Source organism: Peromyscus eremicus, chromosome 18, assembly GCF_949786415.1.
Source record: "Peromyscus eremicus chromosome 18, PerEre_H2_v1, whole genome shotgun sequence".
Taxonomy (NCBI): Eukaryota; Metazoa; Chordata; class Mammalia; order Rodentia; family Cricetidae; genus Peromyscus; species Peromyscus eremicus.
In genome coordinates, this window is record NC_081434.1 from 23,056,448 (window position 1) to 23,073,092 (window position 16,645).

Below are 16,645 nucleotides of genomic sequence, written 5' to 3' on the forward strand. Positions count from 1 at the left end.
CAGCTGCGTGGTGATGGTGCACACCTTTAATCCCAGCACTCAGGAGGCAGAGGCTGGCAGATCTGAGTTCGAGGCCAGCCTGATCTACAGATTGAGTTCCAGGACAGTCAGGTGTACACATAGAAACCCTGTTCCCCGCCCCTCAAAAAAACAAACAAACCCAACAGCAACAACAGGACTCTGAAGAAATGGAACTGTCTCATTGCCTGGGATATATCAAACTATTGGTAAAGGCTCTCTAAAAATATTTGAGTCTTGAGAAAATCAAGTGCAAGCATTTTTCTGTTGGACTTAAGAAATCACAGAACTACAAATGTTTATACCTGTTGTTCCTTTAAGAATGAAACAACACATAGACAGAGGTAAGCAGAGCTTCAGGCCAGCCAGTGCTACCGAGTGAGACTCTATCTCAATAAATAAATAAATTAACAAAAAGAGAATAAAACAATGCACACATTTCCCCCTTGTCTAGCTCTACTATCTATAAGTACACTTTTTGTTTTCAAAAAGTAACATGCCCTGGCCTGACAGTGGTGGGCACAACGCCTTTAATGCCAGCGCTCAGGAGGCAGAGCCAGGCGGATCTCTATGAGTTCGAGGCCAGCCTGGTCTACTGAGCATCCAAAGCTACATGGAGAAACCCTGTTTCAAAAAACAAAACAAAAAAACCAAATAAATAAATAAAAATAACAAGCTCTCACCAGATGCAATGCGCATATGCACATAGCCCAAAGGTGTTTTATAGATAAAGTTGTTGGTTGTTACTGACTCTGTATTTGAGATTATTCATAATAAAATTCTAGTATGTTTCTAGACTTTTAAAAGTCCCTCTGTCCTGAAATTAGCATTACCTTAGGCTATATTTATAATGGTTTATGTTCTGAAGAAATTGAGACTGTTTAGCCTCTGATTAAGATAAGCCTGAAATTAAATTGTTCTTACTTACATATTCTGTTTCTTCAAAATGCTGTAACATTCTTCCTTAATTAATCATTTATCAAAATATGCTTGTTACAGATAGCATTTATAGAAAATATGTGTATGTATGCTTGCTATAATTGTGTACTTTAAATGATAGTATCAAGAAGTACCTATTTCACAGATAAGGAAAATGTCCTGCCCCAGTACCTTTGAGGACTGTGTCCCGGTGCTCAGGTTTGCTCCTTTCCAGTTTTCATTTTCCTTCTGTGCTAGGTCCACAAATGTGTTTGAAGTATAAATTATGCATGCAGGTACCTTTGCTTCCCTATATCTGTCTCAAAAGCTTTTGACATTTCACCATTAGTTATTTGCATTTTATTGGTTTCTCACTGGATAGATTCTCCTTTCAAAATCAGGTATCTTTTATGTAGCACGGGGTAGCCCAGAACTTAATATATAGTCTAGGCAGTCCAATTTTCTGTCCGTGTTTCCAAAATGTTGGGAATGCATAGTGTGAATTAGACTACTAAGCTTGTGGATAACTTTGTGTTTGTGTTATTAGATATTGAACCTTGGGATTTCAATTTGTACTAAACAAGTGTTCTACTAATGAGCTGACAACCTAACCATGCTTTATTTTGAGACAGTCTTAAATTACCGATGCAGGTGTTAAACTCTCCATCTTGTGGCCTCCAGCTCCCAGATGGCTAGGGTTACAGGAACCTGCTGCCACTCTGACTTGCAGGTAAATTTTCTTATCATTGTTTTGAGATAGGGTTTCATTCTGCAATCTAGATCGGCCTACTCTCTGTGTAGCCCAGGCTGGTCTTAAACTCTAAAAGCAATCTTCCTGCCTCAGCTTTCAAGCCCTGATAAGTATTGGGCTTGAAAGTGTATGTTGTGAAATATTATTTTAAGGTGTGCTACTTTTGTTTATGTTGCATTTGTTTAACTCTTGAAGCTGTGTTACTGTGCCTGCCTAAAACACCTGATGGCCTAATAAAGAACTGGCCAATACAAGGCAGGAAAAAGGATAGGCCGGGCTGGCAGGCAGAGAGTATACAGAGAAGGAGAAAACTGGGAGGAGAGAGCTAGCAGCTAAAGAGCTAGGATCCAGAGAAGGAGGAGGACTTCAGGGGCCAGCCATCCAGCCACCCAGCTACACAGCTACACAGCAAGCCATGGAGTAAGAGTAAGATTTACAGAAGTAAGAGAATGGGAAAAGCCATAGGCAAAAGATAGATGGGAAAATTTAAGTTAAGGAAAGCTGGCAAGAAACTAAGCCAAGCTAAGGCCAGGCATATTACAATTAAGTATAAGCCTCTGTGTGTGATTTATTTGGGAGCTGGGTGGAGAGCCCTCCAAAAAGAGCCAAAAAAACAACCAACGATAGTGTGAGCCATCACAGTTGATTTTGTAGGTAATCTTGATCACCAGAAATTTCTTATTTCAAGTTTTAAGATTTTCTGTTTTTTTGTGTTTTTACAATTAGTGTTGATGATAGTCTACACCATTCAGTTTACTTACCAATTTGATGGATAGTGACAAATGTATGCAAGTGGAAGCCATCCTTACACCTTGCTGCTTTCTCTCACTGCTTGCTTGCCTATCTGGATTCCCAGTCTCCTATAGTATGCAGACTTTACAATTGCCTCACCTGTTAATATATGCATTCAAAAATTTCTTTAAAATTTTTTAAACTAGTATTTTCATGGATTCTTCAGAAAAGGTATCCTTTGGATGTTAAACTTAAGAATCTGTTAAGGAGTTATCAGGGCTACCAGTTAGATTTGAAAATTATAAGTTTTTTTTTTAACTTATAGTCGAGATTTTGAAATATTTAATTGTCAAGCAAAAGAACAGAAAGTTATTAGAAAAAGCTAATTAGTTATTTTTTCCTCATTGCTGAGATAAAATACCTGAGAAAAGTAACTGAAGAAAAGAAGGGTTGATTTTGGCTCTCAGTTTGAGGCTATGGTCATCCATTACTGTGAGAAAGGCAGGGTGGAAGTGCTTGAGGCACATGGTCACATTGCACCCATAGTCAGGATGGAGAGAGAGGTGAACACTGATGCTCTTTTTTTTCCTTTTCTTTTCTTTCTTTTTTTTTTTTTTTAAATTGAGACCAGAAGCCACATATATGAAATGGTATAGACCATGCCATAAGTGAGGTATCCCTACCTAAGTTAACTCAGTCTAGAAATTCCATCACAGACACACTAGAGGTGTGTTTCCATGGTGATTTTAAATCTCAACAATCAATGTAATCTGTCACCATGTGCAAAATCAAATTGCAAACATTCGACTCATATAAAGCACAGGAAGATAAATATGTTACTTTCTTACTACATAGTTGTAGATAATGTAATACATAGATCACATATTCAATAGGACAAATGCCATCAGCCTTTAAAAATACAATTTTAGCGTTTTTTCATATACAGTAACCTCTTTTTTTTTAGACAAGGTTTCTCTGTGTAGCTTTGAGTCTTTCCTGGAACTCACTCTGTAGACCAGGCTGGCCTTGAACTCACAGAGATCCACCTGGCTGTACCTCCCAAGTGCTGGGATTAAAGGCGTGTGCCACCACTGCCTGTCCAGTAACCTATTTGATCCTTGATTTTAAAGGAAACCCACTAAATCCAAAGCAATAATGGAAAAATATGAAATGATCAAGTCAGATAATTACTTAAAAGGGTCACATGTAGAAAAATGTTTCTGTGTATTTCTATAAAAATGTGGCAGAAGGTAACTGTGATACCTGTTTTTATTTATATATATATATTGATGTTGAGTAAGAAATTCATTTTTTATACTTGTTAATCATTGTCAAATTTATTTCTAATTTTCAAAATAAGAATATTATCTAAGAGAATATAGCATGTAAATATATAGTATCTACTCACAAACATGAAAAAAAAACAATTTATTAAGAGTTTCTTAAGAATAAAAAATGTCCAATTAGGAAACTATGTACAGATTGATTAAATAAGAAAAACAAATTGATCACACACAATCCTATGTGCATTCATGTGAGCATGTATAGCTGCACACACACATAAGATAAACAGACACTTCTTTTGATGACAAAATTATACAGGTTCCAATTCCCAGTCATACTGGCTGCCACTTTGATGATTCATCCAGCTATTGTAAATCACATAATCCATGTCAACAATAATAATAATCACACTGGACATTGAGTGTCTTCTTTGGAGGCATCACAGGCATGTACTTTTGTAGCTAGAGTTTTCCTGCCTGGCCCACAGTCAGGACAAATCTGTCACCTGCCAGTCCCACAGCCACTCAGACCCAACCAAGTAAACACAGAGACTTCCTGTTCTTTCTTTTCTCCTCTCTGTTAGTCCCGCCTATACTTCCTGCCTAGCCACTGGCCAATTAGTGTTTTATTTATTGACCAATCAGAGCAATTTGACATACAGACCATCCCACAGCATACTTTAGTTTTGAAAAGTTTTCCACTGGAAATGTTAAAGTAGAAAGAAAGCTGCTTCAGTGGTCCAGTCCATCAACCAAGTTAGGTGTTGACCGAATAGGTCACTGATGTTTCAGTTTTCTTTTTTCAATTTTCTTTTTCTCCTTAACTTGCATAGAATGGCAAGGCAACTTACAGTCTCAGACCGTCAGGGTTCTGTGAGTTAGAACATGTAGTAAAGATAAGTGATGAGAAGTTTGTCTTTCTCCTTCTCTGGTGTACCAGTGGACCACTAGCACAGAACATGTGGTCTACAATAGACAAGCTTTGGTAGTTTCCAATGTTGCAAATACTGCTTCTGTTTTGGAATGTTTCTTACATTTTCCATTGTTGGTTTGAGTCAGGTTCTTTCTTACACTGAAGAGTGAATGGTGTTGTCCATATATTTGTAAATATTGAAAACCATTTTAAAACAGTAATTACTCTTCTAATGTCCTCCTTACACAAGCATATTAATAACTTATTTTATACAAACACATATATTCTGCATTTTTCTTATTGCCAGTCACAATGAAGTACTTAAAATTCCCTTTACTCTTGACATTCTATCATTTCAAAGCAACATTACAGGAGTCTAAAGTCTCCCTTTCTTCATTGTAGGATTGTGGTTCTGAGACAGTTTGGGGGAAGTTGATACAGCTGTTCAAGTCCTTACTGAAACAATTTAGTGTGATATAAAGAGATTCAGTCCATATATCATTCTAATATATATTCATCAGGTGTTTTATTAACTTCTTTTGACAGTATTATTAACAACAAGGGTTTACTTAAACTATTTGAGGAGAGATTTAATGCTTGGTTGCTCCCAAATTCCTCCCCCATGACCAGTCATTATACTAGAACAGTATAAATATATGGACTGTTTTTTATAAAAAGTAATATTGCTAATTAAAGAGAAACATTTTATAGGCTACTATTACTATTAGGAAGATGGCAGAAAAAAATAGAAAGCACTGAAAAATTCAATGCAAATGAGAAATTAATGAGTGAGAACAAATGCAGGTAAAACCTGGTTTCAGGTACCCTGAACAGTTCTGGCCAGTTATCTTGGCTAGGGATGGAAGGATGGATCACAGCTAAAGTTTAAAATATGGTAGAGTTTGCTGATGTTATTATCAACTCCCAAGGAACCACTCTTAGGTGGTACACTCACATTAAAACTCAAGAAGGTATATGTGAATATCAAAATGTACACGTGGATATTGCTGGATTGCAGTCAAACAACGTTGTCAAGACTAACACAATTGTTATATCTTGAAAGAGTGAAATTATCCAAACATTTAGTTTCTATTTAAAATAAGTATACATTGAGTTAGAGTTCATACAAGAAAATTACTGGAAATAAAATTTATAATTGCTTCTAAACATGTGGATTATATGTTCTGGATCAATGAATCATATTAAATCACATCTATGTCTTTCATTTAATGTTTGAAATAGATACTGTTTTACCTGCCACTCAATATTATGCTGTCATTTGTAGTTAACCAAGGCATACTTACTTTCAGAAAAATAAATTCTTGTGGGATGAAATGACTTTTGTCCCTAGAATCATATGAAGGGATAATTAGGTGATCAGTAAAAAAGTTGTTGTACAAATAGTGACCTCCTCCATTGTTTTTACTTATAGCAGGAATGAAAATAACGAAACCACAACTCATATTTACGTTCATCTTGACATTCATGCACTTGAGTTGCTCAGTTTCCCGTCTCATGGGAAATTCCAATTCCATTGCCATTGATATTAGAAAGTTTACATTATGAACCTTTATATTTGGCATTATTCTCTATTTATGCTATAGTCTGGATGACACTGTCTGCAGAATGTATCTGAAGTCTAGCATTCTACAGTTGTTCAAATATAAAGGACTTCCAGAATCAGACAGAGCAGACATGTCTATGAGTCTCCTAAAACTTTTAGTGTCACCTCAGGAAAGTATGTGTTGTCCTTATTTTAAAGAATGATCAGATGCATACAAAATTTTGCCTGAGAATGGTGTTTAATCTAGATAGAAACAGTTCTTACCAATATTTTAGGCACAAGTCTATTTTTGCATTTTTTTTCTGGCAAGGAAGTTCTGGCAAAATTACAACTTCTAATCATTTTTGGGAAAAAATAGTTTTTTGATTTTACACAACTTATTCAAAATTGGAGAAAGCAAACTTCGGGATTTTTTCCTTTTAATATGCTGAAGTATTTTAATTGTTGATGAGTCTTACATATTAGTGCTTTTCTATGTAGGGTCTAAAGATATAGTTTAAATTTACAAGGTAAAAATAAATTTTAGCTAAGAGCAACAGCCCTTGCTAAATTTGACTCTGTCCATTTTTCTAGTGAAACTGAAATGCTTGGACAGTAACCAAAACAGGCATGATTGCTGCCTTATTGACAACCTAAATGTTTAGTAGTTAAAGGTTAAATGTTAATGCTAGGAGATTTATTTATCCTTTTAGTAATATTTCAAACTATGGTGTATGGTAAATTGTGAGTAACTAGGACAATATTTTTGACAGTAAATGATTTTATATATATATATATATATATATATATATATATATGATTTCTTCAAATTTTAACATATAGTGACTACTTTTATCAGAAGTTTGTTTACTTGGATTGATTTTGTGAAATACCAGAAACAGAAAATTGCAGTCATTTCAGTTTGCGTTTACTCTGTAGACTTAAAAACACTTAAAAATCCTTAAAAATCTGAATGAGAATGTTGGAAAGTTGGAGGTATTTATTCCTCATAATATTTATTTATTTATGACTCACTGTTTCTAGAAGGACCTTACTTTTAATTTTCTCTTTAAAAATGATAATTGTTCTTTTCAATTATTTTCAATTATTATATTCCTCTCAAAGAACGTAAAACAAAGCCTGGCAGATTGTAGACCAAGTGCAAGAGGAATCCATTGTGAATCAAGTTCAACTTTCTCCTCAGTGGCTACATGTTAGATTGAGTTGAATGTCCTGTGAAGGGTCTTCGAGGTGTAAGAGTCGGTCCCCCTTCATTTTCTGAACTTTTAACACTCATTTTGAAAGTGACTTCACAGATCTATTTTCTCAAGGTTTTTATAGAAGCATCTAGCTAATAGCTACTCAAGATGTCCTAGTCCTTTGGGGTGTGTTCTAAAATAATTAAACAGTATTTATTAAATTCTGTCACATGCGAGGTCTGTTCACATTGTCAGTGGGAAGAAGACCATAGCCAATGCTGTGGTGTGCTTTGGACCACGATTATTTGTTGACATATGTTAAGTATGTTCTGTTTTCAGTATATAATCAGAAAGATGTGAAATTTAAAGTTGTATTACCAAAGAAATGAAAGGAAAAAAATAATGTTTGCTGTTGACCTTAATTTGATCTGGAAAATGCATTATTGAATATGTTATAAATACGGGTACTGGGTAGCATTCTCTTGTTATGCCTGAGTTTTTTGTTGCCTCTCGTGTTTGACAGGATGATTCATTGGAATAATTTTATTTTCTCGTCTTATTATCTTTTACGTCCAAAATTATATATGTAAAGCAATTGTACTCACAGTAAGGGAAAATTGCCTTAACTCTAAAAATCAGATGATAATTTTGGAATTAATCCAGCTTTCTCATCAATAAAGTGGCTGCTATTACTGTATCTCGGGTGTTTTAGGGACTTTTAAAGATTAGAACACTGTCGAGCCCATACCAATCCATAGTTGTAAACACCACTGGTTTTCTCTTAGAGCTTTTTATACTTTCTTTCACCCTTTCCTTTCCTGTTTTTTTTTTTTTTTTTTTTTTTTTTTTGTATGTTTGTTTGTTTGATCTGAGACAGGAACTCTATGTAACCCTGACTGTCCCAGAACTTGCTCTGTAGCCCAAACTGGCCTGAAACTGACAAAGATTTGCCTGGTTCTGCCTCTCAAGTGCTGGGATTAAAGGTGTGCATCACAATTCCAGCTGCCTAGTGGTCCACAGCAAACCAAGTTAGGGCCATGAGGTGGACAGCTCCATTCCTACACCATAGAGCAACTTAATACAATTTTTTCTAATCATTTTTTTGCATAATATGATTAAATAAGTATTTAAGAACTTTATTGGGAAAGAATTTTAGAAACTACATGAGATTTTAGAATAAGCAATAGAGTTTAAAATGTGACCTTGAATCAGGCATTACCTCTTAAAATATATCTTTAAAACATGGCTGATTTAAGAGTTACTACACTTTTTTGGAAAACCTTTAATTTTTATTCCAACGAAATTGTGATTCCAAAAGTCACTATATGAAATGATTACCTTCACAAAATACATTGTTTTAAGATTATAAATACATGTAATATTTCTGGAGATTATATGAAAATACATGCTGTTTAAACAGGTTTATCCTATAAATACAGGAGTGAAAATTTGAAGTAATTCGGGGGCTGGAGAGATGGCTCAGAGGTTAAGAGCACTGACTGCTCTTCCAGAGGTCCTGAGTTCAATTCCCAGCAACCACATGGTGGCTCACAACCATCTGTAGTGAGATCTGGTGCCCTCTTCTGGCCTGCAGTCATACATGCAGACAGAACACTGTATACTTAATAAATAATCTTTAAAAAAAAAAAAAAAAAAATTTGAAGTAATTCCAAACATCTGTTTGAATTACCTTATTATAATAAAAGCTTAATGTTAAGATGCTTTATCCTTTATGTAGGATATAACATGATCCCATCTCTGTTTTTTTTTTTTTTCAAAGAAGATGGAGTGTGATCTCATTTCCTTTAATTTTTTCTGCTTTCCTGCCTGCCCCCTTCCCTGGACTCCAGTTATAAGGAGGTATCCCTCCATTCATGGTTACTTTTCAGACCAATCCCTGCCAGCTCCCTCTTTCATTCATATATTTACCCTCTTTTATTTTTAATTCTGAATTAAATTTTGTTTTGCATTATGATCTTCTTTCTTTTTCCAAGAGAGTTTTTGTTTTTTGTTTTTGTTTTTTTTTTTTTTTGTGTGTGTGTGTGTGTGTGTGTGTATAGCCCTGGCTGTCCTGGAACTGTCTATGTAGACCAGGCTGACTTTGAATTCAGAGATCCCACCTGCCTCTGCCACTCAAGTGCTGGGATTAAAGGCATGTGTCACCATGCCCATCTTGTGTTTTGCCTTTTTTTTTAAACTTATGTTTTTGGAGATTATAATTACAACATATTTCCCTTCCGTTTCCTTTTTCTGAAGCCTCCCATATACCCCTCTTTACTCTATTGCAAATCTCTGGCCTCTTTTCATTAATTATTGTTGTATGCATATATGTATATATTGGTAAATATAACCTGTGTGGTCTGTACAGTGTGTGTGTGTGTGTGTGTGTGTGTGTGTGTGTGTGTGTGTGTGTGTGTATTTTCAGGGCTGATCATTTCACATTGCATAACCAATTCATGTGCTCATCCCTGGAAAAGACTGTTTCTCCCACTTTCACCATGGCTTAGCTTCCTGGTTCTTTGTCTAGGACTGAGGTCATGGGTTTTTCCTTGTCTGCTTTGGCATGTCTCTTGGTGTTCTACTTGTTCAGCTCATACCTGGGGAGTCATGTTGGCGAAATATTATGTAGTATCAATAAACAAATATTTCCCTTCCTTTTCATCTACTTCTTATTCCTCCTCCAGTGCCCTTTGAACTGTATCTAGGGACTCTTTGAGGGGTCCTGTTTCATTTCATAGATCGTCTCCGTTTTATTCTGTTAATTTTACTTTCTTAAAAGCACTTATTTATTTACATTTTGAGGCATGCTCTCATTTAGCCCAGACTGATCTTAAATTCAGTGTGGAGCAAGCATAACCTTGAACTCCTCATCTTCTTGCCTCTACCTCAGAAGTGCTAGGCTTACCCACTTCTGTCATCATGCTTGGCTACCTTTGTAAATGTATCTTTTGAAACTTCTTGGCATTTACCTTTTTTATTTTGCAAATATGATAGTACAATATAGTTTTAATTTTCTCATATATTACTAGGATAAATTTTAAGAGTTACTTGGTAAATGATGTATTTAATAATGATTAAATATTGTAATGATGATTAATTGTTGATTGGAATTACATAGAATTCTTGATTAATTTATATAGAATTGTCAGTTTTATCAATAAAGATGACTTAGTTAATATGGTCCAATTTCCCAAGTAGTTTAAAAAAAGAGAACAGAATAAGCTACAATGATTAATTCTCTACCTTTCTCATACTGAAGTAAAATTGTAAGCATTTAAAAATTAATTTTAAGTCCTCATCTTAAGTATTTTCCTTTAAACTGTAATACATATATTTATATACTTCAGGTGAAATTTAAATGATTTTTCAATTCATGTATGGCTTTTCTTTCATTTTTTGTTTATCATTGAAACTTAAAAAATGAACATTTATCAGGAAAATAATCACTACCTAGCTTACTGATTGTTTTTTAGGTCATATTCTCTGGGGTAGCTTTACATTTTCATAAATGAGCATTTTAACTGTCATCTGTTGGTTACATCCATGACAAAAATGTCAATCACTTCTGTATTTAAAAGGTGAGAATGCTGACAGCAGTTTTCACACCAAAAATTTCTGTGATAATTTTACTCTTAGTTTTGGTATCTCTTTACACATCTGTTTTGACCAACATTGAGGAGCAGTGATCTAAGGGAGAAAGGATTTTGAGAAGAAATTATGTTTGTCATTGAACTCGATGATATTCTTTATGTTGTTAGGTCAGCCAGAGGCAAGTACAGCTGGTGTAAAGGAAGTTGGTCCTGTTAAGTCTTGCACTTGGAGAGAACACAGTGTGGTGAGGAACCTGGGATGTCTCGGGCTCTGTGCTAGGAGAGGATGTTTTGCTTCAGATGGCTGGACTGGAAAGGGATTTTTAAGGAAGTGTGTTGTCACCTGAGATTGGATGCTGGGATCATTTTAATTTTTCTTAGTCTTTCATTTAGTAAAAAGAGAGCTGTTCGGCATTTTGTGGACTATACAGTGGTCTTGGGCTCTTTTTTTTTTCTGTTTTATTCATCACTGTCTCTGAGAAACTGTCTGAGGCTGGGAGTATGTGAGGCTATGTCCAGTAGGACCCACTGGCCTACTCTGAAGGTCAGAGGAGTTCTGAGTATCCTGTGTTTTCTTTACTTACTTTCATTCCTTCTCTCTTTAACACATAATGTGGTTAAAATATTGTTAAGATAGGTGATGAATTGGGTAGATTTCTTTTTCCAGCTATAGGAGGCAATGATTTAATTATGTAGATTGTGAGGTTTCCATTTAGACAAAACAGGAGCTCCCTTCATGGTGCAGCATTGTCATAGTTAACTTGATGATCATCTTTATCTTCCAGGCTGTATCCTCCCTTTGAGTAACCCTCTCTTCTGCTCCCATCTTCCTAGGAACCATCTTCGTTTTTATCCTTGGATTTTTGAGGTGACTTTCTGAGTTGTCTCTTCCTTATTTTTTTTCCTTCTGTTGGAGATGGGGTCTCATATGACCTACACTGGCCTTGAACTCACTTTTTAGTGGATGACAGCCTTGAACTTTCACTTCGCCTGCCTCCCCATCTTCCCTGCTGGGGTTACAGGTGTAGAACGCCATGCCTGATTTATGTAGTTTGAGGATCCAACCTTGGGCCCCCCCTGCGTTCTGAGCAAGGACCCTAGCAAATGACTCCCATCTGTTGTTCCCTCCCTGGCTCGTGTTCCGCTTCAGTGCTAGCCTGCCCTGCAGACACGAGTAGTGCTCTTCTCAAAATACAAACTGTCACAAAACTCCTTCCCTGTAACCCTATCCTGACAATTGGAGTAAGATGTACTCCAGATTGCATGCTGTGCCTTAGTGACCCTGTGTGTGGAATCCTGTTCATCTCTGTCACTTCATCTTGTCCTTTGTGCATCTGTTCACCTGACTGGACTGTAGTTGGAAAATATCAAGTTCATTTATGGTTCTGTTTTCCATATTGGAATCTCCAGCCTCTCCAGGACAAGACTCCGTATACTTTAGTTCTTAGTGTGCTCCAATTTCCCTACTTTTATATTTGACTGCCATGCTTTATTTATTCTTTCATTATTTGTGGAACTTACCACTATGTAAAATAAAATGTATTAGATATATATTTGTTTTGTCTGCATATATGTGTGCTCGTGATTTCTGTAGGGTCACATCCCTGCCACTGATGTATGTGTGGAAGTCAGAGGACAACTGGCAGGGATTCATTCTCCTCTCCTACCGCATGGGTCCCAGGGAAGCAAACTCAGGTCATCAGACTTGGGAGCAAGCCCCTTTCCCCACTGACCCATCTTGCTGGCCCTGTAATGGAGTTTATTTATATTGCTGTACTGTTTGAACCCTACCTTCCATACATGTTCTACTCCTGCCGGTTAGCATTGCTCTCTCTCATTGCTGTGACAAACATTGGAATGATTGCAGCGGTTAAATGATTGACTTTAGTATCAGAGGCTTCAGGCCCTGGTTGACTGCTTCTGGTGCTGCAAGCCTGAGGCAGAGCAGAAAATTATAAGGGGTGGGAGGGTATGTGACAGAATGAAGGAGCCCACCTTATGTTGCAAAGGAAGCTAAGAGAGGCAGTGGAAGGGACCAGAGTCTCAAAATACTCAATGACTCTTAACAACTTATGTTTTTCAATGAGGTCCTTCCTCCACACTTTGACCATCTCCCTATAGTCTATTCCGAGCCCTCAGCTCATTATCTCTAGATACCTTGACAGACAGACTCAGAAGTGTGCTTTAGTAACATCTGGGTGTCATCAATCTGATCATCTAGAGTAACCATTACCTTGAAGAGTTGTTTTTCATGCTGCGGCCCAGTCTTACTAATGATGTTGGCATAAAAGGGAATTAACTGTTATCTGATTATATCTGTGATTGTGTAAATGAACATAAAACCAAATGTGTAAACATACATTCTGCATCTATAGCTAGTCATACCTGGTATTGACCAGAGGGACACTTGTTAGCTATTGTTTAATTAAGACATAAGCACTTAAAGAAAAACTCCATTTATTTCTATGGAAATATATCTTCAAATATTCACATTTATTATGTTCTACCTGCAATTTTCTCTAGCATCTTCATTTGGAGATTTGACTTTGTTGCTTGTTTTTTCATTGTATCATTAATATTTCACTGTAAATTAATATTTGTATGCATTTTCAAGAGTAAATTCAGTGTAATCTAGTTTACTAATCCTTGATTAAAGCAGAACTTTGGGAGAAATGACATGCCTTGAAAACAAGTCTGCGTCTTAGAAATTTCTGCACGGCCATACTATATTAACCTGAGGATGGAGGACACTAGGTAAAAAAAAAAATATGCAGTTATTGTCTATTAAATTTGATTTTGACTTGCTGTTTTTCTGCTCACAGTTCCTGTTTTCAAATTATTAGTTTACTTGATAATATTCCTAATGTTTCTTCTTTTAAAATTGAATGCTAAAATTTCCTCTGATCTCATGATGCCGTGGAGCAGTTCACAGTGTATGAATGTTGCTTTGTAGCTGAAGATGAACCTGGTATGAGAATGTTAATTAGACGATAGGGCAGGCTTAGGTTAATCAGTTTTGGATGGGGATTTCTGCTTTAGAATTAACCTGGCACATTCTTTAGTGCGGCCTCATCCACAGAATACGTGTCAGTTTCACGTGTAGGTCTGTGGTGCGAGAGTTTATGAGATGGCACATGTCAAGCATGAAACAAAACATGTGGTACTATTTGTTGGGAGATAATTATGAGTTCAGTGTCTTCTTTTTGCCATGGAAGCATTTGTAGTATGAAAGATCCATTCTCTTTCTAGCTAATGAAAGGACACAAGGCACATTATATTTACTAGCTAAGGTTAAGTGAGGAGTGTTCAGAGAAATACAGTGGAATTGGACAGTGAAAGATTCTTCATGTTTTTAATGCATAAAAACGGATATGTTAGGCACTTTTGATTCTTTCAGTATAGTTCGTAATAACTCAAAGAGATAGAGCTCAGTGAGTATAAGCTTTCTCATCTCCAACTTCCTACTTAACAAGACATCTCCTTTTAGAATTAATACCCCACATTTTTTAACAGATATTGTGTACTTACTTATGGTCAGAAGCATAATATTCTCCTTATATGTTCTGACGCATATTAAGTCTCTTTGTGGCTTTGATCTTGTTTACTTTTCTTGTGCTTTTCATCTTCAAGTGTTCTACAGCATTTATCAGTTCTTTCATAGTTGGATGAAATCTTGGTTTATTTTAAGATGATTTCTTACTGCTTCCAGTCCAGTATGTATACAATAATTTCAGACGATGAAGACCCCTACGGAAACTTGAAAGAACATGGAGTTTGTAGGTGATCTTAAGATAACGTTGTTCTTGGCGTTGTGATAAACTGTATGTGTGCATCAGCTTTGAGCCATAATGGTTGCTTTAATTATTTTAGACTTCAAATGTATTTAATCTCCTAGCTTGATGAAACGTTAGAGTATAAAGGAAATAAACTTTTTTCCCGTAAAATGTTTTATGAAGGATTTTTGCCCCCTGTGGTACTTCCTGATGGATGGATATTATGTCATATATAATTGCATTGACACCCAGCCTGAATGCTTCTTTTTCTTTTTGCCAGCGTGGGGTAACCTTGGAAATGTTCTGAAGAGTCAGAGTAAAATTTCTGAAGCTGAAAGCGCCTATAGAAACGCTTTATACTACCGCAGCAACATGGCTGACATGCTGTATAATTTGTGAGTATGCCTTGCTTTCTTTGGTTAGGTTCCTGTTTGAAACCTGCTGTGAGAGAGACCATTGAGTTAAGTAATGGGAATGGGGATGTTGATATCTATTTTTCTGAAATAACTTTTTTTTTTCAGTTTGGCCTATGAGAGCAGTAGGTGAATGGTATTTATGATTTCCCTGTTTGAGGCTACATACAATATTTATTTATAGATATGTGATTGAATTTTTTGACAAACTATGGCATATAACAAAGAGTTGTTATAAGGGTTTTTTTTTTTACTTCAAAATATATGTTCCACTCAAACTTAGATGGATAAATATAAAATTTCAAAAATAAATCTTTAATGTGAGACATGTAAATGACACATTGGATATTATCTGATACATTTTTCCTTCATTAAAACCTTGATTGCTTCAAAGTATATGTAGACTATATGTTCAACCAGGGAGATAGCAGAAGATTCTAGATGCTAGGTAGAGTTTCTTCTTTATCATCCAGTCTCTTCTTCAAAGAGACTCTGGATTATACCAAAGTTTGTGTAATAGTGTCATTTGAAATATCCATCAGAATTGAGTTTGGAAAAAAATCTGCAGGTTTAAATCGACTTTGCCTTTTAAATGGAAGGTTCCCAGAGGCTCTTGTGAGTTTGAGTTGATACATGAAAACCAAACTTGAATCCTTTCCTTTGTCGATGACATTTGGGGCACTTTTCTATGTAATAGAAATCTAGCTTAAAGACAAGAGAGGGTCTAGTTTATTGACTCCTGTACCTGGGAACTCCTGGGGTTGCTCAGATACAGGGAGAGTTAGAGCCAAGTGCTTGGCGCTGTTAGAGAATTTGATGCAGTGTTCTGACGTTTCTCTGTTCTCAGTGGGACTCTGAGGCATGCTGAAGATGGCTCTTGGAGCTTTCTGCATGTAACATCCCAGCTTCTCTCAGTCTTGCTAGGAAAGTCTGTCAATCTTATGTCATGCCCTCTCCTCCCCACCTCCCACTTCTCCATCTTTTTGTCTGCATTCATCCTCGAAAGTTTTCTCTGAATAACTTGTGAAGCCATACACTTTTGTGGATGAAATTCTAGGCAAAATCGGTAGGATGGTGTAACACCTATGAAATCTTTTTCAGAGTTGCTATGGATTCATAGAAGACCAGTTCCTTATAAGAAAGTGGGCACTCTTATTCCAAATTTGACACCTACTTCCTGTCTTTTATTAATATTGCACAATAAGGTATCAAAAACTCCAAGCTTGAATTTTTGTATGTGTGGATGTTCTTGTCATCTAAATCTTTTTAGTGGCTTACTCTGTAAGTATTGATATAAGATGTTATTAAAGATAAAAATAAATAGAAAGGAAGGTAGGCATACAAAGTAAAACACAGAAGCTCTGTAGAATGTTGTGTTCTGATGTTTACATTAACTTCACCCTCCTAGATTTTAGCATTGGAATACAAATGTCTTGCCTCTGATATGAGAATGTCAGGTGTGATTTTTTTCCCCTTATTACCTAGAATGTCTTCCCATACAGTAAAACCTTT

General features: G+C 36.0%; 1 protein-coding gene across 1 annotated transcript in view; it reads left to right on the forward strand.

The window, feature by feature from the left end:
* Tmtc2 (transmembrane O-mannosyltransferase targeting cadherins 2) overlaps positions 1–16,645 on the forward strand; it is a 411,806-nt gene that overhangs the window by 212,855 nt on the left and 182,306 nt on the right. The window contains exon 4 of the mRNA XM_059245620.1: positions 15,001–15,115. Within this exon, the coding sequence (XP_059101603.1) occupies positions 15,001–15,115 (115 nt within the window). The remainder of the gene's footprint in view (positions 1–15,000; positions 15,116–16,645) is intronic.